Source organism: Argopecten irradians, chromosome 3 (genome assembly GCF_041381155.1).
Source record: "Argopecten irradians isolate NY chromosome 3, Ai_NY, whole genome shotgun sequence".
NCBI classification, from domain to species: domain Eukaryota; kingdom Metazoa; phylum Mollusca; class Bivalvia; order Pectinida; family Pectinidae; genus Argopecten; species Argopecten irradians.
In genome coordinates this window covers 27427558-27455315 of record NC_091136.1, presented here as the reverse complement: position 1 = coordinate 27455315, position 27758 = coordinate 27427558, and the positions used below count along the sequence as shown (strand labels likewise).

General features: G+C 37.4%; 2 protein-coding genes across 3 annotated transcripts in view; one reads left to right on the top strand and one right to left on the bottom strand.

Annotated features, from left to right (window-relative positions):
* Positions 1–61: 61 nt before the first annotated feature.
* On the bottom strand, positions 62–6150 carry LOC138318065 (neuroendocrine protein 7B2-like). The gene is made up of 6 exons (XM_069260131.1): positions 6026–6150; positions 3878–4142; positions 3459–3560; positions 2852–3045; positions 2140–2220; positions 62–1311 (listed from the first exon to the last, which is right to left on the bottom strand). Exons 2-6 carry the CDS (start codon positions 4137–4139, stop codon positions 1192–1194), a joined length of 759 nt encoding a protein of 252 aa, XP_069116232.1. The 5' UTR covers positions 4140–4142; positions 6026–6150; the 3' UTR covers positions 62–1191.
* A 5440-nt stretch (positions 6151–11590) lies between these two features.
* LOC138318062 (phospholipase DDHD1-like) overlaps positions 11591–27758 on the top strand; it is a 41345-nt gene continuing 25177 nt past the window's right edge. Inside the window, exon 1 of one of the 2 annotated variants that reach the window (XM_069260124.1) lies at positions 11591–12229. In XM_069260124.1, the coding sequence (XP_069116225.1) occupies positions 11746–12229 (484 nt within the window). In that variant the 5' untranslated portion in view covers positions 11591–11745. The remainder of the gene's footprint in view (positions 12230–27758) is intronic. The other variant, XM_069260123.1, reaches the window with a different exon arrangement.

Here is a 27758-nt window from a genome sequence, read left to right as displayed (position 1 = left end):
TCGTGGATAGTCAATCAGACAGCGAATAAATACAGACGAAAAAATCGCAACAACAATGATACTAAACAAAACAACTTTTAATGCATACTAACAACATTCATAGATTCCAATCCTTGTACCTAAGTTTCTTTTGTTTTCTAACTAAATGCTCTCGATCTTTTATAAATTATTTCAAACAAAAATTATAACATGATAAGCATATTGCTTAGTTCCATCATGTGATTGATATTTAACTGAAAGGATAGTCGGCGTGTGAATAGCCAGGGACATTTTGTGATTCCTGAGCATATTTGAATTAAATTCAATTTTCAATAATTCGAAATAGATTGAAAACTTGTTTTCTTTTAGGTGTACTAAATTATTCAAACTCTAAAATAACAGTCACAATACTTAACGAAAACTCAACTTTCTCTGTCAAAAGAACAACCGAAATCATGCTTGCCCTGCTCTTCTCATTCATGAATGATTGGCATCGAATTCCAATTTTTTGACAATAATCTCAAAGATGGTACTGAATGCGCCGATCGCAAAAGGAAAGTCCGAAATGGATTTTGTGAGTTTTAAAGTACACAGTCGTCTAACTCTTTGTTAAAATTGTATTTTGAGCACTGTTCAATCATTTAAATTCTTATTCCAGACAAACAGACGTGTCTTTTGTTGTTGTTTTGTAACTCAACTTCATCTGAAGTGCTTCTTCGATGCTGGTATTTATTCATGGTCATAGAAAACAGATCTCAACCTTCGGAGGAATTCTTTTAGCTTTTAATATACAGTATTATGAAATTTACCTTTCTAAATATCACTTGGCCATTCAAACAAACCATGATTTCTTCACAACACATTGAAAGACAATAACTTAAACTAATTTGTCCAAATCTAAGATATTCAAGTAGATACCGAAAGAATGTTACAAATACATTTATAATGCTTGTTGGAATAAATGATTATTTCCTATTTGAATTTCAAATTAATTCCCTCTAAAATATTATGTCAATGTAATAATTTATTGGGCAAAAATATATAAACCATATTTGTCAATTTATAATAATTTTGTTATTTTCAATAAAATATGTAAACTTTAAATAACCAAAGAATGTTCATGTTATGCTTTTTGTTATGAATTTTATCTTTATAAATAATTTGGTTCTCCGTTTTTGGACATCATTATCCCATTCCAGATGTAGTACCGGACTACTGAAACTCGTCCAGAAGATCAAGAAAAATCTTCTGCTTGTCGTAATTCTCTCCGCTTTTCTTGGCCAGCTTTGTGGGTCCTCCCTTCTGGGTAGGCTCAGCATACTCCTCTGGTGTCTGGAGAAAATCAATAGTGAATTAGAACTTGTTCTAAGGATAAATCTTATAGGAATAATTGGAAGTAAGAAATGGAAACTAGTACTAGAATACCACTTATGTTTAATTTCTACAAATAACAGGTCACTTTTGTTTAAATGAATGTATGTGTGGAAGTATAACTATATATTAAGCTGAAAAACACGAGGACTCGTTTAGATGTCCTGCCGAGAAGTAAAAAATGTAAAAGCATTAATTTTGTCCAAGACTTCACATAAAAGCCCTAAGTCAAGAACAAGCATCATAAAAATAGACATTTCGATGCATCATTTTCTGGTCAATTTCAGGTCAGTTTTTAAATATGAAATTCATGTGTATTCTGGTCAATTTCATGTTATGAAAATGTGCCTGTGTAAACATGCACGTTCATTAAAGTACAGCGCTCTCTGATCGATTTTGGTTTGATTGATTGTTGAGAGATCGATTTACAACTTGGACTTAGTGGCGACAACACTTATAGTAACGACCAGATGGTTATGTGATCTGATTATTGATTGGTAAGGTACCCGACTTTATGTTTATCATATGTCTTTATGTACGTGTACATATTACAACTTGATTCATGATACAGCACCATAGCGGCATAATTAGTGAAACCTTTAACGTCACACAAAAGCTTTCTAGTGACCAATATTGGCAGACCGGAAGTTCATTTGAACTTTCCCCCTTATAATAGTCTATTTCGAAGACGAAATACTTTTAGACCGCAAGGTCATGTGAACTTCCCCCCTCAAAATAGCCTATTTCGAAGAAGAAATACTTTTAGGTATGCATAAAATCACATCATACCCTTTTCTTAATCATATGTGGACTCTTTTTAGCGACTCGGGAGATTCTGTCTTCTGTCGATCCAAAGTAGGGGTTCTCATCCTACAACGAGACGATGGGTAATGAAAATTAAATTCTTGTATGCAAATAATGGCAACTACGATCCTGAACACTGCAAAAGAATTTGCTGTTTGCTCATCGATGAGAACTAAAAGACTGCTTAAAACGTATATAGATACTATGATATCCTCGTTAAAGTGTTAACTGCGAAGTTGGAAGCGAGATTACTCCCGAGGCCTTATGCTGCAATTACCTGCCATGGTGATGGATTATTTATACATGGCTCAAATGCATTTATTTCAAAATGTAGACTAGATATGAACACACTAAGAATGGGCAAATCCCTGAAATAGTTCGATTATTTCGTTATATATAGACCCCTTACTAGCAGGTGACCAATTCTCACAAGTACCTATTCTCGCCATCGTGTGTGTACTTGTATAGGTACACTTTAAAATCTGTAAATAAATTAGTCATCTGCCTATAGAAGACACTATCAGAAATTGTTTGAAATAGCGAGCATTGGTACTTGGCGAGCATTTGTCATTGACCAGTATAAGTAACTCTAACTTTTCTCAATATTTGGAAGTATTGAATAAAAGCCAAACAAACAAACAAAAACCAAATTACAAATAAGTCGTCATCATTAAGGTAACACCAAGTTGATACTTACCACAGCGTCACTAAGACCGATGCCCTGCAGCATGTTGCTGATCTCGTCTGTACTCTGGGCTTCAGTGTTAATACGGCTTTTGTCATTGGGGCAACTGAGCATGTGTTCGGAATCGCATGGACAATCCTGCTGCTTCATCAAGTTCCGGTTGTTCTCGGGGGTGTTAGAGAAGGTCTCCACGCAGTTGTCTTTGGCTATAAGGAAGGTAGGATGACGTTCAGATATGTTTTACACTATACAGCTTTACATCAAATTGAAAGTGAGTTTGTTTCGCTACAAAATGAGGTCAAGGCAAAGTGCAACTGTCTTGGAAATGCTTTGCAAAACTACATTTTGAACATATATCAAAATACAAATACACGTGTATTGTAAGGCATTAGCCTTAGGATATCTAGAACACTTATAAAAAATCTGTAAAAACATTCTGTAAGCTCGAAGTTTAACGTCAGCTCCGCAGAAAACCAATGTGCAATTCCGACATTTAAACGGGAACGATCTCTATACAACAACGAATGCTTATCAGTAGCCAGCAAGTTTATTGGACAATATGTGACTATTATGTAGGTTATGTTTCTGTATTGTTCCGTTCATTAACTGATATACACACCAGTGTATCCAATGGGGCAAGGGTTGGGAGGGTTACAGTAGGCTGGTAGGACCTTGTCAGTCTTCACTTCCTTGGGGTTTTCCTTGCCACCGCCAGTTCCGCCTATTTTACAGAAACATACGATACCAATAATTCCGAGGAAATGTTTTACAGGTAGAAATGGAAACTGATACTGTTATTAACATATTTATTCTCGATGTTTACATATTTATTCTCGATGTTTTGTCTTGATTTGTTTGCGTGTCTGCAATTGTTTTGAAAGCGAAGTTGAACGACGGTATGCAATATCACTATATTGAATCGATCCCTGACGCCTTAGAGTAAATTCTCTCTTGAATGTTGCTCTCAAGACTCATTATCCACAGTATGTAGTGTAGTCTATAATACTCTGTCTAGTGACATTATATATTGATTCTTACCTGACATCGACTGATATCCCCAGAGTGGGCTCTGCTCCAGGTACTCCTGGTCCCTCAGAGCAGCTTCCCCCAGTAGTTCGGGGTCATTGAGTGTGGCATCCCTGTAGGAAAGGCCCCAGTCTCCAGGAGAACTCCTGCTTACAAGGTTATCGTCAAAGTAGCTGGGGTCAAGGTCATACAAACCATTCAACTCGGAGAGCAAGTCCGCGTACGATGCGCCATTCGCCAAACCAACTATGGCGACTAATATAAGGGAAAGCATTTCCTGCGAAAAATAGAGTTTATATGCAAATTATGATATTTAACATTTCGTGGAAGATATAAAGAAAATTATGCATTGCATTAGGTGCAATGTTGTACCTCTAAATACTTCTAGACAGATAATAATGTCGTCGTATACTAGTAGTTAGGTGGGCACGTATATTCGTTCTGACATGATATGACCTATCTACCTCAAGCAATATAGTACCTTTATATATATGAACAATTACATGGTATGGCATAGTTACATTCGACGTGTATTTTGACACATCCTTGTGCTGAAAATCCTAACCTTCGTCATGTCATTAGTGCAATGATAAAAAAGCATTTCCCACGTCTCTGTGTTGTGGTGTAATAAATGGATTCATCCCGTTTATGTGTCATGCGATTTTCACAATTGCAAAATCATGTGATAAGCTACATAGCAATTTTAACACATACAGTGTCTCTCATTGACCATTTCTATCCATCCATCATCTCTTGATTCCGAATGGTTGAATGGCTTTCGACTTCTGACTACAGAATAGTTGCTCTCTAGTAAGACACTATATTTTATGGTAAACAGAAAAATTATGACTTGCATTGTGTGAAGGGAAACGACATTGATCACACGGTGTAAAGTTACGTTTATTTATCATGTTTATCTAAACTGGCATAATTTAATTTTTGAATTTGATAAACATGATAATCAACAGTCGGTCAACTGTTGAATATCTAGTTACGTTCTAACATTGTCTGGGACTGAATGATGTAAAGAATGTGACGTCAGCTAAATTATCGAAAACATATTCCTTTCAGAATGACATGCCGTCGTAATGTCCCTGACAAAGCTGCAGCAGATTAAATTGCAGAGCTCTACCAAAGATGACAATCTATCGATTTGTAGACAGAAGATTGATATGAGCAGTTTTCTATTTTCTGTGTACTGCCCACGACCATGTAACTCTATATAATTGCGGAGACCTCCCACGCAATATCAGACTCAAGTCTCTTTGTCCTCGCCCCGAGTTATTGATTATCGGTCTGTATAGTCTGTGTAAACAATAACCAATATTCACGGAAACCCCAAGAGGATGCTATAAATGGAGTTAATTCTTAAAAGTCGCGTGACAGGTCCAATTTTAAAACATGAAAAAATCGGATAGCAAGAGAAATCACAAAAATGGCATGGATCAATATGGAATTGTTTGACAGCTATAACAAGTACAATTCATTCCTGATTTTGTTTATCGTAAAAATAAAAATAAAATATCCTAGTAAATATTGTCTTTCGTATATTTCATAGTTGTATTGAGTCATTAGATATGTGTACCATATTTATGAAATTAAGAATACCGTAATTCGCAACAGTTTTCTCGTTAGAGAGCGCATCCTTCATTTCATCAAGCTCACAAACAATATACATGGAAGTAAGGGATATAAATTTAGCATAGGAAGATTGAACAGAAAAATTATTTTGTGTTTAAAATGTTGCATTTTTCTTTGTAGTAAAGAAAGAAATATTTGCTTTCCCAAAATTTCTATTTCAAAATTACGTCAATTTGAGTAGGTGCTGCTGTCATCTATCCTATAGAACCATACGGTGTAGTTAGGTAATGTCGAAAATTACATTAGGATTGTGTTATGATATCCATCTTTGTATCACCAAGACTATCTATTATGACCTATTTCACAATATGAATCAAACTAGATATAACCCAAACACCCCACACTAAAGCTTATACCTACAAGACTGTACATATTTTACAATCACGCTTCAGTTCCGCCGTAGTCTACCTTCCATACCATCTGGTTAGGAACCAGACCATTTTTTCTTATCATCTTTGATATGAAATGATCACTAGGTACACAACATTAGTCTACAACAGAAAGTCAATCTCAACTCACCTTCTTAGTGATTCTGCCTTTCTCTGGTCTCGTTTTTCTGTCTGCTGCTGATGCTGGTTCCGATGTTTTGGTATAATGGCGCGGCAGATCGATCGTCCCTTTGTCGTCATCAGCTCGCTAATGTATGCGGATCGATAATTCTGTGACGTACATTGAACGAATAAGCGCTAATTGATTATCGCGTATTTATACATATAGGGTACACCTAGAACCGGTCAAATACCATGGAATACTGGACGTGTTAGGGGTATTATCGATTCAACTGTATTAGAAGGTGTTTTTTTCGTAATTTTGAATTAATATACTTGTATGTGTGTAGGCATTTTTTTCGGTTGCGATTGCATTATAGTGAGAGGTTAAAATGATATATTTAAAGCAAGTGACCAGGAGGGGGAAGCTCAGCAGATCCATCTTTGGCTGTCGTCGAGAGTGATAAAAGCATGTAAGCCAGACGCTTTGAGTAGCACATTTCATCATATAGAATAAAACCTCTCTTAGACAAACTAGTGTTTGAGTAAAAGTGGTCTTACGGTAATAGCGACGTGGACTGATTTTAATTCTTAGGTCGACCAGATTCCATCTCTGTCGCAAGAACAGCAGTGTATCATAAGGAACAGCTACGTATGAGAATAAGCAGCTTGTAAAAGGATGTCTGCCTGATGGAGGAACAAAGAACGGTCCAGCAGTCCAGGCAACCAGCATGAAGACGCAGGTCAATTGGTTAAACAACAGACGTTTGGCTCTTGACATTTATCTCTCTATATATGTAATACTGTGTCGACACAGGCGTTTGGCTCTTGACATTTCTCTCTCTATATATGTAATACTGTGTCGACACAGTATTACATATATATAGAGAGAAAAATGTCTATAGAGCAAAAAACCTGTGGTTAAACTGGGAAGGTGAATGTCCAATGAATTTGACATGGAGCATTATCCGAGGCTGGTCTGGTCGATTGACGCGCAGAGACTGCAGTTTCAGTTGGATTCAGTATATGACGTATTGCCTCATCAACAAACTTGGTAACACCGGGAATATCAGCTGAACCCAATTGCAAAATATGTGGCGAACCAGCCAATGTAGAGCACATTCTGTCTTCATGCTCAGTTGCATTGGCAGATGGTAGATATTCATGGTATCACAACAAAGTGTTATCTAAGGTAGCAGATGCATCAGGGAAGAACTTAAAGAAAGTAAGGAAGGACAAAGGAGCATAAAATCTGTTCGAGCAGGGTAGCAGATTTCGAAAGGTAGTGTGAAAGGGACTACTTGGTACAGTGGGGGACTAACAAATGCGAGCGGATCTGGGAGGCCGAATGCAGTTTCCGCCACAAATAACAATGACATATAATCTTGGCGGAGTTGACTGTATCGTCATGTGAAGAACGGATGGATAATGTTTATGAGAGGAAGCGGGCCAAATACCGGGATCTAGCAGCAGACTGTCAGCAGGGAGGGTGGCACGGATGGTGCCTTCCAATGGAGGTTACCAGGGTTTTGTAGGGCAGTCTATGTGGAAGGCCCTACGAATCATCGGTATTGCTAGATCAGTCAGGAGGAAGTTGAAGAAGAGAGACAGAAATGGCTCCATTGTGGCTATGGTAGAAACGATATGAGGTGTAGAAAAGGCAATATACATGTAATAATACCTATTGTGAATGAACATACCAAACGTATTTCAGCGATTCTGGATTGGCGGATAGCGTAGAGGTCCACAGACGTTTAGCTCTATAGACATTTTTCTGTCTATGTATATTCAAGTATAAGTAATACTGTGTTTGTGTCCGACACAGTATTACCTTTATATATATAGTGAGGAAAATGTATATATAGAGCCAAACGCCTGTGAGTGATCCCCGACTGGGACTTGATCACCCCATGGCTGGTCAGCGCACTTCCATCTGTCATGATGATGAAACCACGATGCATCAACATCATTAGTTATAAATTTTTGTAATTCTTCAATTTTGTTCAATTAGGGACATTGATGATGCTTTTTATTTCCCAAACAACGATAATAGTTGACAACAGATTATATGTAAAAGGTTTAGTGAACTGAATTGCTTCCAGTCTTTGGATGTCTGTTTGAATGGTTCTTTCTGAACCAATGTCCTGTGAAAAGGACAGCATTCAGTGTAAGCTTCGTATACACGTACATGCTACACTTATGTGAATGTGAAGCTGCATTATATTCTAGTGTCTTCATGTAATAGCGAAACTCTCATCCATATTACTTTTCATATATTATATATTTACATTATCTTTACCTCGTAAAATACTACCAGTATACATTACGTAAAGGGATGTAGTATTCTGACCATCTGTAGATTGTCTGCCCACAGGCGTTTGGCTATATAGATTTTTTTTCTCTTCATATATGTAATACTATGTTGACACAACACAGTATTACATATACATGTACATAGTAAATGTAAAAAATAAACCTATAGAGTCAAATGCCTGTGGTCTGCCAACTCCTCCTGACTAAATCTGTAGTCTGGTTTTCATGAAACTTCACAGGTCTTTGTATTATGTTTGTTCTCGGTAACCTTGATACAAGTAATCTCACTTGATGTTCAAGACTACGAGTAGGTGTAACATGTACATATGTTAAAGATCTAGCAGAGATTCATAGTTGCCACCATAACTGTAGAAGAACAGGGAAAATACACATTCCTGTCGAGTGCCCCGACCAGGAATCGAACCCGGGTCTCCGGCGGGGAAATCTACGGCTCTACCGACTGAGCCAAAGAAGCATGCTCCATCAGCTGAGTGACAGAGACCGTATTTAACACTATTTACAAGCCACACCGACCCACTCCATTTACATAACCAGTGCAAGAAACATCACCTGTTTCAATGGAAAACAGACTTTCGAAACCTTGTATATATTCTTGGATATATATATGCTTCTTGTGAAGACTAAGCAAAAATAAATTCACCGGTTAATTAGTTCTGTATTACATATATATACACAACGTACCTTTAGTGCAGAAAGATAACTCCTATTGAACAAACCTGGTGTTACATACATATGCAGGGGAAATAACTCTTAGTAGCTTGAACAGAATACTGCCTCAAATAAATCAATAATGGCGTACAATGTCCTTAAACCTAATTTAACCTAAATGGAACATTATAATAATTATAAATCATTTACATATAATTGTCATCAATATGATAATTAAACAAAGACTTTTAATAATATATAACAAAATATCTTTCATCTGAAAGATTACATCTTCCTTTTATTAGTTTGTATTTTATAAAACACTCTAATGAAATTAGAATCTCCTGATTCCATAAGTCTTTCCACGGAATTGGAATTCTGTCACCTATTCGTAGATGATAGATGGTGCCTAACACATACTAGTTACTCTAAAATAAGAATTCAATAATCACATACATCAAAAGCACAATCTAGACAATGAACATTACACTAAAAATGATCAATGATTTTTCATTTTATAATAAAAGAAAATCAAAGGTAGTGTCTTTTTGTTGTTGTTGCTAACTTGCTGTTTTTTTGTTTTTGTTATGCCAGAACTAGGTTTGATATTAATATGCTCAATATTATTGTAGAACTTGTTTCATATCTTGATCTTCTCTCCACTCTTTCCTCTTTTAAATGCAAAAGTTTGTGATAGTTTTTAAGTTACAGGTTTAATGAATACACAGGCTGATATATTATAACAATATCATGAAAAATCATAACTAGCAATCACTCATCTTGGATTGTCATGTTTCTTTATATTAGCTTTATCATTTCTATCAAGGATGCTGCTTGGCACATTTGGCTTGGATTTTAAACTTTCTAGATTTGTTATGTCTGTCTGGTCTTTAACCTCTTCCAACTTCCTTTGATCTCGCTCCTCCTGGATTGTAATTGATTTAAATGGTGTATTTATTTGTCTAAAGTTGGACTCGTACATATAGCCAACAAATCCAATAGTAGCTGTGATGGGGAATAAGACATACGGAGCATAGGTCCGAGCAAATGCTAATACCACTGGCCACATGGTCACTTCCTTATAAGGAGTACACAATAAAGCTTTCTGAAACTTCTTCTGTCAAAACAGTAGAGTTGTTATACCTGTTTAAAGAAAGAGGATAATATAGAATGAAATAAATGGACATGTACAACTACATGTATATAAAATTTTGTGTCATGAAATAAAGAATTCTTTTCCATGAACATACATAATGTACAGTCAAGCGACTCAAGTGACATAATTATTATAAACATAATAAGCCTATTCATCACTTACTTTTTCATGTGCATTGCAATTGTATTTCATGCATTTTTTCCATTTACATCAAACAGTAACTACCCTTTCCTATGACAGCATTTTCATATTTGTCTGTTGCCTGAATTTTATGAAATGAGTGCTCCATTAATGTAGCCCAAGATACTCTGGCCCTGACACCAGACTTTGACATTGTGACAGATAAATGTCTGTGTAGGGCCAGAGCGCAATAGTATAAAATCTGGAATTAGCCAACACTTTTGGGTATCTTGGTCTTTTCAACAAATGAGTGATTTATCTACCCAACAATCTGTGGAGAGTAGAGGCAATTTAGTAATTACATACTATGAGAAAATGGCGATAATGAGGAGATAAATGTTAAGTTATGAAAATGAAACTACTGTATTGACATAAAATAACCTGCATGCAAGAAAAAATGGATTGTTATGAGTAGATAAATTATTCGTTTGTTGAAAAGACAAAGATAAGTGACACTTCTCTGTGGTAATGTTTTGTAAGCTGTCTGAATCGGAGATGACCTGGCCCGATACCAAACGGTGTCGGCTAATTCCAGATTTTCAAGTACAGGAGTGCTTTGGCCCTACACCAGACATCTATCTGTCATAATTTCTAAGTGTGGTGTCAGTGCCAGAGTATCTCGGGCTACATTAATGGTGTCTGATGCAAAAAATGTGAATAATTTCATCAAATAACTTTTAAAACCTGTTACATGTTCGAAGAATTAAAATTCATAAATGATAGAGGTCACAAATAAAACTTTAAATTAATAATTATTTAATGAAGCTGATTTTTTTCTAGGCTTCTACACTACACGAGTACAGTAACGTTAGGGCACAAATTGTACCATCAATGACGTTACTCTGATTATGAAATGAATGACTGATGCAAAACCCACTCGACTTATCGTGACATCTAACGAATATAGTTAATTATTGGTGTAATCATTTAAATACATACACAGCTACGAAGTTTATGACAAATGTTCTTCCGTGTCAGCTATAATTAACAGCAAATGTACTGAAAATGCTTCTGATTTCCGAGTTTGGTCACACACGTGCGTGTGTGTCGTCCGCTTGTTGTCAAACATCAAGGACGCACTTCTCCGTTGGTTTAGTTTCGTATTTATAATCAGAAACTTTTTTTATTCAATTTTTAATCTCTTACGATTTACGATCCCACAAATTATCCAGTAAGAATTATTCGTGTTCTTTTATGAATCTTTCATGCATAATATCTTGAGAATTATTTTACTTTGTTTAGTTCGCCAATAAGAAAGCTAGCTCTGCGTGTTTTAAAGGTGAAGGTTGTCTGCAGGTGAGAGGTCAACGAAGAAGAGTTCAGAGTAAGACACAGCTGACGTGATTCGATGTGTCTGCTATCGTTTATTGATCGGTTTCTGAAAACAGTCTGGAGTTAGTTACGCCGAGCGTTCATGGAAATATTCAACAAATATGATGAGAGATTTAGGGGTAGCTTCCCCATGTGACGGAATAAATGGAAGTCCATCCCGGCATCATTCATCTTCGCGACCAGGTTCAACCGATCGACTGTACCCATCACTTTTTCCTTCGGACGATGAAGACGACGAACCATACTACTCAAAAGACAGTGACAGCGCTAGTGGAACATCTGTTACGAGTGAAGCGCGCTCGACTCCTCCGCTCGTCGGTAGCAGACGACATCTTCACTCACAATATGAGTTTGTTAATCACCTGAGACCCGAAGAGGTTCGGTGGTTCTACAAACAGGTAGGAGACAAGGAATGGAGACCCTTTATCGGGTATGACTCTTTAAGGATAGAATGTAGATTTCGTGCTATGCAGAATATAACAGAAGATGAGAAGACAATGTTTGAAAAAGACATCATAACTGTCAGAGGCGGTTTATATGAAGTTGATGTGGACATGAAAAAGTGCACTCCCATTTATTGGTCAGGTATGTATATTGCATAATACATGTATGTAACCAAGCATTTCTTTTAATTTCAATTATTTTACTAAGTCATTGGAATTGACCCATCTAAGTTTTGTTTATGTGGGAGTCACATATATACATAAATTACATAATGGCTTTTTTTAACATCTCCCCCCTCCCCCACCCTCCTCTGTACACAACTTTCCACATGAAATATGGAACTAGGACAGAAGATGGTAAAGAGTTTGAGAGTATCTGTCCTGTCCAGTGTTTGAATGGTCCAGGATCGAACCTATAGCTTAAGGCTATCCCATTGCTACAGTAACATTTTGTCCTTTCTTGACAATTGCATTTTCTCCTACATATACATGAAGCCTGTGAATTGTGACAAAACCTTGTTGCAAGTGATATACAAAAATGTAATTACTTGAAAAGGATCAAAAGATGTATATATATATGAGTACCTTGGTTGCGATCTATGAGTCGAGTCTCATGTAACAGGAGAAGAGAAAATGCAGCGGGATATGAACCTAGGATCTCTGAATATTAGCCAAATGCTCTACAGAATGATTTACCTGGTCACCGTTCAATGATTGATCCAGTACAATTCTGTTATATCCCACCTTTCTCCAAGTCTTTATCCCCAAAAGCACAGCCACTCACATGTTCGCATATCCCCAGCTCAGCATCTACCCAATACTTGAACATGGGTTGGCAGTCTTGTCAATTTTGTAAGACCAGAGGAGAAAATGTAGCAGCCAGACCAGGATTCAAACCTGAGATCTTATCATTGACCAGGCTATTGGGTTAATCAATTTACATGCACAATATCAGACTTGGTTTTGGAAGTCCCAGGTTCAAGCTTCGTCTGGTTGCTACAATTTTTCTTTTCCTGTTACAATAATCTATAATGACTTTTTCACACTCATAGCCGATACAGATATGTTAAATTTCGGAGATTGTAATTTCACCATGGCTAGCCAATACCATTGATGAACAAATTTTGTTATTTCTCTAATGTATCAATAATAAAGTACACTGTACATGTAATCCACTCCCATAATAGCATTCTTGATAAGTTGATATACAGCGAAACTTGCTACCTAACCGAACACCTCTGTATAAGATCTAACTGCTTAAAAAACCAACCACTTATATAGGGTCCTCCAGGATTATAATTTTACCTGCATATATTAACTAATTACGGATATGTATGATTAACATCACTTGGCTTTAGAGACCATTTCCTTTGTCTTTGGGTGGTGTTTATATAGAAAGGTTTAACTACATGCACATTTTGTGCTTTCATCACTTTGTTTGAAGGAACATAATTTACTACTATTAGTCTACAGAGTTTATATTAATTGTTACTTCATTATAGTCTTAAATTAATATTTCTGGGCTGGTAATAGAAATGATTATACATGCATATTTGTTTACTGTGTAATTAACCTTTAATTGTTTAGAATAAAATGTATTTGTAAGTGATATAAGACTTTGATGATCAACACGTGACAGTATGTATCAGACACGTGTCTGTATTTGTGTAGGATATATTGGGTTGATAAATCGAATGTGTTACTGCTTAGTAATATGTATAAGGTGAAACACAGTGTACCTGTGATATATATTTAGAACATTAATAATGCAAGGCCATGTCACAACTGTTCAACTGGTGTACGATGTAATGGTCATCATACTAATCCAATGTAAAACTGAGTTTGTTAATGCACTATATATAAATTCCAATTTATGTAGCTATATATAGATAAGTGATGTCATTTGATTTTGAAAGGTGTTATCTCGAGTCATGAGTGGAAGTATTGACTAGATATCCTCATGTTTGTGGGAAATACCCATCCTGTATTATCTATATCATCCTGATGGTAAACTGATACCATAAGTGATTGAAGGGCCATTGCTCATTAGGACTGCTTGATAGGTTTAGTTACTAAGGTTACAGCTATCTATGGAAATACTAATCTGCTACTCTATAATTTTAGATGTTTATATTTACTTTATTTCCTTATGTAAATGCTGAGATCAATATTTTTATAATGATGGCCTACATTGATGATGTATGATCAGAAATTTGAAGTAATAGTCCCTGTGTCCTTATATAATTATATGTAATGGTTTATGAGTATTTTGATTAGAAAGTCTGTACGTATGTTACAATCCATTTAAACCAGTTTAAGCCTTTCCTGGTAGTCTCTATACCTATATGGTCATTCCCAAGCCTACATTTATGTCAAATGAAAATATCGCTGTGGTCAGTCCTCGTATATGTATGTCCAGTACAGACATATCATCTCTAAATCAATGGTCACTTCTAGTAAATATCATCTCAAAATCAATGGTCACTCCTAGTAAAAATCATCTCTAAATCAAAGGTCACTCCAAGTATATGTCCAGTACAGACATATCGAAATCAGTGGTCAGTCCTAGTATATATCATCTCTAAATCAATGGTCAGTCCTAGTATATGTCCAGTACAGACATATCATCTCTAAATCAATGGTCAGTCCTAGTATATATGTCCAGTACAGACATATCATCTCTAAATCAATGGTCACTTCTAGTATATATCATCTCAAAATCAATGGTCACTCCTAGTAAAAATCATCTCTAAATCAATGGTCACTCCAAGTATATGTCCAGTACAAACATATCATCTCTAAATCAATGGTCAGTCCTAGTATATATGTCCAGTACAGACATATCATCTCTAAATCAATGGTCACTTCTAGTATATATCATCTCAAAATCAATGGTTACTCCTAGTTAAAATCATCTCTAAATCAATGGTCACTCCAAGTATATGTCCAGTACAGACATCTCTAAATCAGTGGTCAGTCCTAGTATATATCATCTCTAAATCAATGGTCAGTCCTAGTATATGTCCAGTACAGACATATCATCTCTAAATCAGTGGTCAGTCCTAGTATATGTTCAGTACAGACATATCATCTCTAAATCAATGGTCAGTCCTAGTATATATCATCTCAAAATCTATGGTCATGATCAGTCCTAGGCCTTTGTCCAGTGAAGATGTCCTAAAGATCGCACCTTTTACAGATAAAGGGATCTATTAGTCATTCCTAGTATATGCTTAGTACAGACATATCGTCTCTAAATTCTATGGTAGTTAATGTCCAGTGCAGACATATCATCTCTAAATCAATGGTCAGTCCTAGTATATATCATCTCAAAATCTATGGTCATGATCAGTCCTAGGCCTTTGTCCAGTGAAGATGTCCTAAAGATCGGACCTTTTACAGATAAAGGGATCTATTGGTCATTCCTAGTATATGCTTAGTACAGACATATCATCTCTAAATTCTATGGTAGTTAATGTCCAGTGCAGACATATCATCTCTAAATCTATGGTCAGTCCAAGTATATATGTCCAGTGCAGACATATCATCTCTAAATCTATGGTCAGTCCAAGTATATATGTCCAGTGCAGACATGTCGTCTCTAAATCTATGGTCAGTCCTAGTATATATGTCCAGTGCAGACATATCATCTCTAAATCTATGGTCAGTCCAAGTATATATGTCCAGTGCAGACATGTCATCTCTAAATCTATGGTCAGTCTTAGTATATATGTCCAGTGCAGACATATCATCTCTAAATCTATGGTCAGTCCAAGTATATATGTCCAGTGCAGTCATGTCATCTCTAAATCTATGGTCAGTCCAAGTACATGTATATATGTCCAGTGCAGACATAATATCTCTAAATCTATGGTCAGTCCTAGTATATATGTCCAGTGCAGACATATCCTCTCTAAATTCTATTGCCAGTCCTAGTATATATGTCCAGTGCAGACATATCCTCTCTAAATTCTATGGTCAGTCTTAGTACAGTAAAACCCCTATAACTCGAACAGCAGGGGACAAGATCAATAATTCGAGGAATACAGGGTATTCGACTCATCCGAGGTTGGTCATGATCGATCGTTGACAGTCAAAATGTCCGGTTTCTCTACGACAAACAATGCATTGCAATGACATTTTAATTACCGTAATTTCAGCATTTTGGATTTTTTATGAAAGTGTTTTTTGATAGCAATATCAAGTTGAAAAAAATATGTATTACATAAAATGAGGGTTTGAAAATACTGACGGCAAAGTAAATCAAATGTAAACGATCGTCAAACGTGGTACAAAATACCATATTGGTTCAAACAGACAATGTGTACAATTTCGATGATTTAATTATCAAAAATCATTTAACACATTTACAAAATAAATACACACTATAAAGTTATTAACCAGCATAGTTACGAACAAACAACGATACCTATGTCTACCTTGTAAAAGCGTTAGGTTACACGTGTTCACGAGGAAAGTTACGAAAATACAATATGCGGGAAAAGATACGGAACACACTGATAAAAACGAACATGGGTCAATGTGATTTGTACTTAGCACTATCAAATTTTGGTATCGTTTATATCTTTTGAAAAAAACCAACAACACTGAAATAAAAAAAATTTGAACTTATATAGGAGTCGGACGTCAGCGATTTCTTCCAACTCTTTTGTTATTTCACAATGCGTACTTTCTATTAACACGAATCAACATCTTCCGTATTTTCGTATTTAAGCGAAAATTATTACGAGAGAGACATCGATTATTTAATGCCTTTTCTTAAATAAAGTTTGCATCAAACAACGACTGGCTATCGTGTATGTAGGTAATACTGACACCGTTAATCCCTTAATTACCGAAAGGCTTGATACGACACCTGTATAAACACAGGTCGTGAGCTATTATCCGTGACGGTCAGTGCAGTCAGGTGTGACACAGGTAAAAAAAATATCAAGGGCCGAACACCTGTTCGACGAATACATGGGTAGATACTATGTATTTGCTGAAACGGGGATATATTTCTGTTCGAGGAATAAGGGGTATTCGAGGAATAGCTATTCGAGCTATCCGGGGTTTTGTTACATAGATTATATAGGGACACGGTCGGGACCGTACAACCAGTTCGACGAATAAGGGGTATTCGAGGAATCCGGGTTTGAGTTAGAGGGGTTTTACTGTATATGTCAAGTGCAGACACTATAGGCCTTTGTTCAGTGAAAATGTCCTAAAGGTCAGACTGTCGACAGATAGCTTATTATTGATGAACATGATGGCATCCAATATCAAAATGGTCAGTATTTTGTCCAATGAAGACATGCCCCCATGGTCAGTCTTTTGTCCAGAGAAGACATTCTAGTCTCTATAACACACCTTATGTGTTGTCTTGTGATATCCTATATTTATCCTTCTGCCCATCATCTACTATGACTAGTTATGATAATCTATGATGTTTGTCACTGTGACTCTGTCATTCCTATGTTCATCAGTTGTGTCATGGCCATCACATTTAACATGTACTCATATGTATGTTTGTGTATTGGTCATATGAACTTACATGGCATCTACATGTAACTTATCAAATGGCCATCTGTATATCTCCTCAGTGTTAACCATTTGTCTGTTATCTTTTCTATATCTAATGAAATATTGGACACTGGTTATAATAGACGCTATAGCTATAGACTATCATATATATAAATGTGTCCTTGTCACATCTTTGTTTAAACTTGAAGGCTAAAGCATATAGTCAATAATTATATAATAAACAATGTTGTATCTTGCACAGTACATGTTTAATACTGTAGCCACCCTGATTGTGTAAAATGTATAAATTTAATAAATTAATATCGTGTTTTACCTTTTCTTTTAAAATATTCTTTTTCTTTCTAATGTACACATTTATACCATCACGATTTGGCCTTTGATTACTGTATACATGTTTGCACTACACTGTAAAAATTAAAGCCTTGAGTTATTTTTTGTGACCAAACAATCTATTTGTAATAAGTTACGCTCCTACTTATTTTCAAAGTAGCTATATTAGGGTACCGTATTTGATCCAAAAAGCACCTAGGGAGCTTAATAGGACCAAATTTGGACTAAACCTTTCACAATTATTGCCCAAAGTAAGCCATTAATCTGTAAAAGAAATCAAATAGAGAAATCTACAGAGATTTCATAGATTCAGTCTGTATTTGAATTGAGGCGAGTGAAATTGTGGGCTCAAAAAGAGGAAGAGGCTCTTATAGAGACAGAGGCATGTAGCGGGATTGGACTGGGTCAATCATCGGTGAACAGGCAGCTCAGTCGGTAGAGCCCTCGGCTAGTTCGGAGGGTCCCGGGTTGGAATTCCGGTCTGTCCGCTACAATTTCTCCTCTCCTGTTACAGAATTGGCGCTCAACTTAATGACCCATGGTGGTGATGTAATGGTCTTGTAAAAAATATGTCTTTGATTGAGAAGATTTCGAGAAAGGTTTCATAGATTCAGTCTGCATTTGAGTTGAGGCGAGTGAAATTGTGGGCTCCAAAAGGGGAAGAGGTCTTAAAGGAGATTTCAGAAAAGATGGCGTGACGTCACAGAAAGTATACATCCGGGTCCTCAAAGGTACAAACACAATATGACGACTAATAAAAACAATAACAGATAACGTACAGCCCTGCTACCCAACTTTCATACTTGCAAATTCTGATTTTAAAATGGTTTCTTATTGTTTAAGAGGTTACAGACATTTATATTTTTAGGTCATCTGACCCGAAGGGTCAGGATGACCTATAGTCGTCATGTTTCGTCCGTCGCCATGCGCCGTGCGCCGTGCGTTAACTTTTCACATTTTGAACTTCTTCTCAAGTTCTACCAGTGCGATTTGGCTGAAACTTGCATGAAATGATCCTGACATGGTCCCGACAAAGTGTTGTTATTTTTCGGGTCGATCTGAAATCCAAGATGGCTGCCACAGCCGCCATCTTGAAAACACATTTTGAACTTCTTCTCAAGTTCTACCGGTGCGATTGGGCTGAAACTTGCATGAAATGATCCTGACATGGTCCCGACAAAGTGTTGTTATTTTTCGGGTCGATCTGAAATCCAAGATGGCCGCCACAGCCGCCATCTTGAAAACACATTTTGAACTTCTTCTCAAGTTCTACCGGTGCGATTTGGCTGAAACTTGCATGAAATGATCCTGACATGGTCCCGACAAAGTGTTGTTATTTTTCGGGTCGATCTGAAATCCAAGATGGCTGCCACAGCCGCCATCTTGAAAACACATTTTGAACTTCTTCTCAGGTTCTACTGGTGCGATTTGGCTGAAATTTGCATGAAATGATCCTGACATGGTCCCGACAAAGTGTTCTTATTTTTCGGGTCGATTTGAAATCCAAGATGGCTGCCACAGCCACCATCTTGAAAACACATTTTGAACTTCTTCTCAAGTTCTACCGGTGCGATTTGGCTGAAACTTGCATGAAATGATCCTGACATGGTCCCGACAAAGTGTTGTTATTTTTCGGGTCGATCTAAAATCCAAGATGGCCGCCACAGCCGCCATCTTGAAAACACATTTTGAACTTCTTCTCAGGTTCTACTGGTGCGATTGGGCTGAAACTTGCATGAAATGATCCTTACATGGTCCCGACAAAGTGTTGTTATTTTTCGGGTCGATCTGAAATCCAAGATGGCCGCCACAGCCGCCATCTTGAAAACACATTTTGAACTACTTCTCAAGTTCAACCGGTGCGATTTGGCTGAAACTTGCATGAAATGATCCTGACATGGTCCCGACAAAGTATTCTTATTTTTCGGGTCTATCAAAATCCAAGATGGCCGCCACAGCCGCCATCTTGAAAACACATTTTGAACTTCTTCTCAAGTTCTACCAGTGCGATTTGGCTGAAACTTGCATGAAATGATCCTGACATGGTCCCTACAAAGTGTTCTTATTTTGCAGGTTGATCCGAAATCCAAGATGGCCGCCACAGCTGCCATCTTGAAAACACATTTTGAACTTCTTCTCAAGTTCTACCAGTGCGATTTGGCTGAAACTTGCATGAAATGATCCTGACATGGTCCCGACAAAGTGTTGTTATTTTTTGGGTCAATCCGAAATCCAAGATGGCCGCCACAGTCGCCATCTTGAAAACACATTTTGAACTTCTTCTCAAGTTCTACTGGTGCGATTTGGCTGAAACTTGCATGAAATGATCCTGACATGGTCCTGACAAAGTGTTCTTATTTTTCCGGTCGATCCAAAATCCAAGATGGCTGCCACAGCTGCCATCTTGAAAACACATTTTGAACTTCTCAAGTTCTACCAGTGCGATTTGGCTGAAACTTGCATGAAATGATCCTGACATGGTCCCGACAAAGTGTTCTTATTTTTCGGATTGATCCGAAATCCATGATGGCCGCCACAGCCACCATCTTGAAAACACATTTTGAACTTCTTCTCAAGTTCTACCAGTGCGATTTGGCTGAAACTTGCATGAAAGGAGCCTGACATGGTCCCAACAAAGTGTTGTTATTTTTTAGGTCAATCCGAAATCCAAGATGGCCGCCACAGTCGCCATCTTGAAAACACATTTTGAACTTCTTCTCAAGTTCTACTGGTGCGATTTGGCTGAAACTTGCATGAAATGATCCTGACATGGTCCTGACAAAGTGTTGTTATTTTTCGGGTCAATCCGAAATCCAAGATGGCCGCCACAGCTGCCATCTTGAAAACACATTTTGAACTTCTTCTCAAGTTCTACCGGTGCGATTTAGCTGAAACTTGCATGAAATGATCCTGACATGGTCCCGACAAAGTGTTGTTATTTTTCGGGTCAATCCGAAATCCAAGTTGGCCGCCACAGCCGCCATCTTGAAAACACATTTTGAATTTCTTCTCAAGTTCTACCGGTGCAATTTGGCTGAAACTTGCGTGAAATGATCCTGACATGGTCCCTACAAAGTGTTCTTATTTTGCAGGTTGATCTGAAATCCAAGATGGCCGCCACAGCTGCCATCTTGAAAACACATTTTGAACTTCTTCTCAAGTTCTACCGGTGCGATTTGGCTGAAACTTGCATGAAATGATCCTGACATGGTCCCGACAAAGTGTTCTTATTTTTCGGGTCGATTTGAAATCCAAGATGGCTGCCACAGCCACCATCTTGAAAACACATTTTGAACTTCTTCTCAAGTTCTACCAGTGCGATTTGGCTGAAACTTGCATGAAATGATCCTGACATGGTCCTGACAAAGTGTTCTTATTTTTCCGGTCGATCCAAAATCCAAGATGGCTGCCACAGCTGCCATCTTGAAAACACATTTTGAACTTCTCAAGTGCTACCAGTGCGATTTGGCTGAAACTTGCATGAAATGATCCTGACATGGTCCCGACAAAGTGTTCTTATTTTTCGGGTTGATCCGAAATCCATGATGGCCGCCACAGCTGCCATCTTGAAAACACATTTTGAACTTCTTCTCAAGTTCTACCGGTTCAATTTGGCTGAAACTTGCATGAAAGGCTCTGACATGGTCCCAACAAAGTGTTGTTACATCTCTGTTTGATCCCCAATCGAAGATGGCAACCATGACACTATATCTAATTAATTTCCTATATGATTATTGCCAAGGTACTCAGATGACCGTTAAGGCCCATGGGCCTCTTGTTTGGAAATAAATCATATTAATAATTACCAACACTTTTATCTCAATAAGGACTTGTTTAAGATATATATTTTGTTATTTAATATGTACATGTTGTTTTAATGGAATGCTCTTGTATCGTAACAAAATGATGAATAGTAATTAAACTACTGTGTTACACGTACACGTATGGCTGCCGATATCGAAAAATAAAATGGTGAAATCGTTCAGTTTTAATGCGCAGATTTCATTTTTAATATTTCATTTCAGCCGTTTTATCCCATACACTGCTATGTTAAGTCTCAAATTGAAGTGATATTACTTTTAGATAATTTGAATACATATTAGGTAGACTTCATTTAAGTTGATATAAATTACAGATCGTAGTACTGTATATGCCGACCAGGATACATGTACATTGCGCACGGCTTCGAGAATCCTAAATACTCAAGTTTTGTTTAAAAATATGATAAAATGAATCTACAAACTGACTCATTTGTATGTTATAAACTAAATCCCAAAATTGATGACCAAAAAAATCAACCAGAATACGTAATTTTATGACACTGAAAATGGACGAAATTCGGGTTCTCGGCTGTACTGCAATGGCTGCCGTGGGCTTGGGGTAATCTACGAAAGCAAATGTTTAATTTTGCACTAATCATACATCGTAAGGCGTTTTATCAAGTAACACTTTGAAAACAGTAATTGCATATAATTATATTTTGGGGGACTTTGAATTTAATTTGTAATTTCAAGTTGATATTTGCAATATATCTGTCAATGTTTATACGTAATGGCCACCATGTTTTCTCGTAGCGGTCGAAAATGGAGTATAAACAGAGTAAAATATATGAATACCATATGTTTAAATTAGTATATTATTGTGAAATATTTTTATTTACACGTTTTGAAATTAAAATAATGCAATAGTTCTCAGTTTGCCGTACTATTTATTACAATAAAATGTAAACAAACATCGCAAGCAGCTGTGTTCCCTCAATTTTTATGTGTAGATATACAGAGTTGTACCTTTGAGCGCCCGGATGTACCTTTGTGTGACGTCATCGCCATCTTTTCTGAAATCTCCTATAGGGACGATATGGATATTATTGAAAGCAATTATAGTTCTTGGATATTAGCATAATGGAAAGTAGATTTTTCACCACTGTCACCATGCACTGTACAGATCTAGAGTCCTGTAGTATATCGATTCTCTACACATCTCTTTAGCTTGTGTTGACTAATCAGCAAAAATGATGGATTAGATCTATTAATTTTACTTAAAGCTTCCATTTGGTAAAGCAGGTCAATCTGGTATTCAGTATAAGATCAATTTGATACACTTGAGTATACAATTCTATTAGAGATATGATACTCTCCATTAGCTAGTCCTTTGAGATACACCAGTAACGATCCTAAATTAATGTCTCGTACATTTAACCAGGGGCTGGGAGAAACCAGTTACGATTCTCAATTAATGTCTCGTACATTTAACCAGGGGCTGGGAGAAACCAGTTACGATTCTCAATTAATGTCTCGTACATTTAACCAGGGGCTGGGAGACACCGGTTACGATTCTCAATTAATGTCTCATGCATGTAATTAGTGGATGAACATCAACAGTTTAAAATACAATTTGTATAATGGCTGATGGACACGAGACTGCCTCATCATAAACACGATCAGTTTCCTTGGATGAGCTGGAGACAAAGCTGCAGGCCAATCGATCCCAATTATCTGTTAATTGGTTCTTACTTACTCACTATTTCCTGGTTTTAATGGGTCGTAGCAGTGCTGAAATAAAGCCCCTCTTCAGTTTAATTTATAAATACAGATTAAGACTGATGGAAGCTCTAGGTTGATATTGACTGTGTAACAGGAAAGGTTATTACTAGTAAGGTTACTAGGGACTGTCACCATGTCTGTATCAGACTGTGTTACAGAAGGTATTACTGGAAGGACGTCTATCAGACTGTTTACAGAAGGTTATTACTGTAAGTTATGGGACTGTCACCATGTCTATCAGACTGTGTTACAGGAAAGGTTATTACTGTAAGGTTATAGGGACTGTCACCATGTCTATCAGACTGTGTTACAGGAAAGGTTATTACTGTAAGGTTATAGGGACTGTCACCATGTCTATCAGACTGTGTTACAAGAAAGGTTATTACTGTAAGGTTATAGGGACTGTCACCATGTCTATCAGACTGTGTTACAGGAAAGGTTATTACTGTAAGGTTATAGGGACTGTCACCATGTCTATCAGACTGTGTTACAGGAAAGGTTATTACTGTAAGGTTATAGGGACTGTCACCATGTCTATCAGACTGTTACAGGAAAGGTTATTACTGTAAGGTTATAGGGACTGTCACCATGTCTATCAGACTGTGTTAAGGAAAGGTTATTACTGTAAGGTTATAGGGACTGTCACCATGTCTATCAGACTGTGTTACAGGAAAGGTTATTACTGTAAGGTTATAGGGACTGTCACCATGTCTATCAGACTGTGTTACAAGAAAGGTTATTACTGTAAGGTTATAGGGACTGTCACCATGTCTATCAGACTGTGTTACAGGAAAGGTTATTACTGTAAGGTTATAGGGACTGTCACCATGTCTATCAGACTGTGTTACAGGAAAGGTTATTACTGTAAGGTTATAGGGACTGTCACCATGTCTATCAGACTGTGTTACAGGAAAGGTTATTACTGTAAGGTTATAGGGACTGTCACCATGTCTATCAGACTGTGTTACAGGAAAGGTTATTACTGTAAGGTTATAGGGACTGTCACCATGTCTATCAGACTGTGTTACAAGAAAGGGTTATTACTGTAAGGTTATAGGGACTGTCACCATGTCTATCAGACTGTGTTACAAGAAAGGTTATTACTGTAAGGTTATAGGGACTGTCACCATGTCTATCAGACTGTGTTACAAGAAAGGTTATTACTGTAAGGTTATAGGGACTGTCACCATGTCTATCAGACTGTGTTACAAGAAAGGTTATTACTGTAAGGTTATAGGGACTGTCACCATGTCTATCAGACTGTGTTACAGGAAAGGTTATTACTGTAAGGTTATAGGGACTGTCACCATGTCTATCAGACTGTGTTACAGGAAAGGTTATTACTGTAAGGTTATAGGGACTGTCACCATGTCTATCAGACTGTGTTACAGGAAAGGTTATTACTGTAAGGTTATAGGGACTGTCACCATGTCTATCAGACTGTGTTACAGGAAAGGTTATTACTGTAAGGTTATAGGGACTGTCACCATGTCTATCAGACTGTGTTACAGGAAAGGTTATTACTGTAAGGTTATAGGGACTGTCACCATGTCTATCAGACTGTGTTACAGGAAAGGTTATTACTGTAAGGTTATAGGGACTGTCACCATGTCTATCAGACTGTGTTACAGGAAAGGTTATTACTGTAAGGTTATAGGGACTGTCACCATGTCTATCAGACTGTGTTACAGGAAAGGTTATTACTGTAAGGTTATAGGGACTGTCACCATGTCTATCAGACTGTGTTACAGGAAAGGTTATTACTGTAAGGTTATAGGGACTGTCACCATGTCTATCAGACTGTGTTACAAGAAAGGTTATTACTGTAAGGTTATAGGGACTGTCACCATGTCTATCAGACTGTGTTACAGGAAAGGTTATTACTGTAAGGTTATAGGGACTGTCACCATGTCTATCAGACTGTGTTACAAGAAAGGTTATTACTGTAAGGTTACAGGGACTGTCACCATGTCTACCAGACTGTGTTACAGGAAAGGTTATTACTGTAAGGTTATAGGGACTGTCACCATGTCTATCAGACTGTGTTACAGGAAAGGTTATTACTGTAAGTTATAGGGACTGTCACCATGTCTATCAGACTGTGTTACAAGAAAGGTTATTACTGTAAGGTTATAGGGACTGTCACCATGTCTATCAGACTGTGTTACAGGAAAGGTTATTACTGTAAGGTTATAGGGACTGTCACCATGTCTATCAGACTGTGTTACAGGAAAGGTTATTACTGTAAGGTTATAGGGACTGTCACCATGTCTATCAGACTGTGTTACAGGAAAGGTTATTACTGTAAGGTTATAGGGACTGTCACCATGTCTATCAGACTGTGTTACAGGAAAGGTTATTACTGTAAGGTTATAGGGACTGTCACCATGTCTATCAGACTGTGTTACAGGAAAGGTTATTACTGTAAGGTTATAGGGACTGTCACCATGTCTATCAGACTGTGTTACAGGAAAGGTTATTACTGTAAGGTTATAGGGACTGTCACCATGTCTATCAGACTGTGTTACAGGAAAGGTTATTACTGTAAGGTTATAGGGACTGTCACCATGTCTATCAGACTGTGTTACAGGAAAGGTTATTACTGTAAGGTTATAGGGACTGTCACCATGTCTATCAGACTGTGTTACAGGAAAGGTTATTACTGTAAGGTTATAGGGACTGTCACCATGTCTATCAGACTGTGTTACAGGAAAGGTTATTACTGTAAGGTTATAGGGACTGTCACCATGTCTATCAGACTGTGTTACAGGAAAGGTTATTACTGTAAGGTTATAGGGACTGTCACCATGTCTATCAGACTGTGTTACAGGAAAGGTTATTACTGTAAGGTTATAGGGACTGTCACCATGTCTATCAGACTGTGTTACAGGAAAGGTTATTACTGTAAGGTTACAGGGACTGTCACCATGTCTATCAGACTGTGTTACAGGAAAGGTTATTACTGTAAGGTTATAGGGACTGTCACCATGTCTATCAGACTGTGTTACAGGAAAGGTTATTACTGTAAGGTTATAGGGACTGTCACCATGTCTATCAGACTGTGTTACAGGAAAGGTTATTACTGTAAGGTTATAGGGACTGTCACCATGTCTATCAGACTGTGTTACAGGAAAGGTTATTACTGTAAGGTTATAGGGACTGTCACCATGTCTATCAGACTGTGTTACAGGAAAGGTTATTACTGTAAGGTTATAGGGACTGTCACCATGTCTATCAGACTGTGTTACAGGAAAGGTTATTACTGTAAGGTTATAGGGACTGTCACCATGTCTATCAGACTGTGTTACAGGAAAGGTTATTACTGTAAGGTTATAGGGACTGTCACCATGTCTATCAGACTGTGTTACAGGAAAGGTTATTACTGTAAGGTTATAGGGACTGTCACCATGTCTATCAGACTGTGTTACAGGAAAGGTTATTACTGTAAGGTTATAGGGACTGTCACCATGTCTATCAGACTGTTACAAGAAAGGTTATTACTGTAAGGTTATAGGGGCCTGTCACCATGTCTATCAGACTGTTACAAGAAAGGTTATTACTGTAAGGTTATAGGGACTGTCACCATGTCTATCAGACTGTGTTACAGGAAAGGTTATTACTGTAAGGTTATAGGGACTGTCACCATGTCTATCAGACTGTGTTACATGAAAGGTTATTACTGTAAGGTTATAGGGACTGTCACCATGTCTATCAGACTGTGTTACAGGAAAGGTTATTACTGTAAGGTTATAGGGACTGTCACCATGTCTATCAGACTGTGTTACAGGAAAGGTTATTACTGTAAGGTTATAGGGACTGTCACCATGTCTATCAGACTGTGTTACAGGAAAGGTTATTACTGTAAGGTTATAGGGACTGTCACCATGTCTATCAGACTGTGTTACAGGAAAGGTTATTACTGTAAGGTTATAGGGACTGTCACCATGTCTATCAGACTGTGTTACAGAAAGGTTATTACTGTAGGTAGGGACTGTCACCATGTCTATCAGACTGTTACGAAGGTTATTACTGTAAGGTTATAGGGACTGTCACCATGTCTATCAGACTGTGTTACAAGAAAGGTTATTACTGTAAGGTTATAGGGACTGTCACCATGTCTATCAGACTGTGTTACAGGAAAGGTTATTACTGTAAGGTTATAGGGACTGTCACCATGTCTATCAGACTGTGTTACAGGAAAGGTTATTACTGTAAGGTTATAGGGACTGTCACCATGTCTATCAGACTGTGTTA

Bases quoted from the DNA above. Each gene is read 5' to 3' on its own strand.
- LOC138318065 (XM_069260131.1), bottom strand. From the start codon at position 4,139: ATGCTTTCCCTTATATTAGTCGCCATAGTTGGTTTGGCGAATGGCGCA. The intron at 3,561-3,877 runs GTAAGAATCAAT...TCTGTAAAATAG, and splicing joins GGGATATCAGTCGATGTCAG to GCGGAACTGGCGGTGGCAAG. The intron at 1,312-2,139 runs GTATGATGTGAT...GATTTTCTCCAG, and splicing joins CACATATGATTAAGAAAAGG to ACACCAGAGGAGTATGCTGA.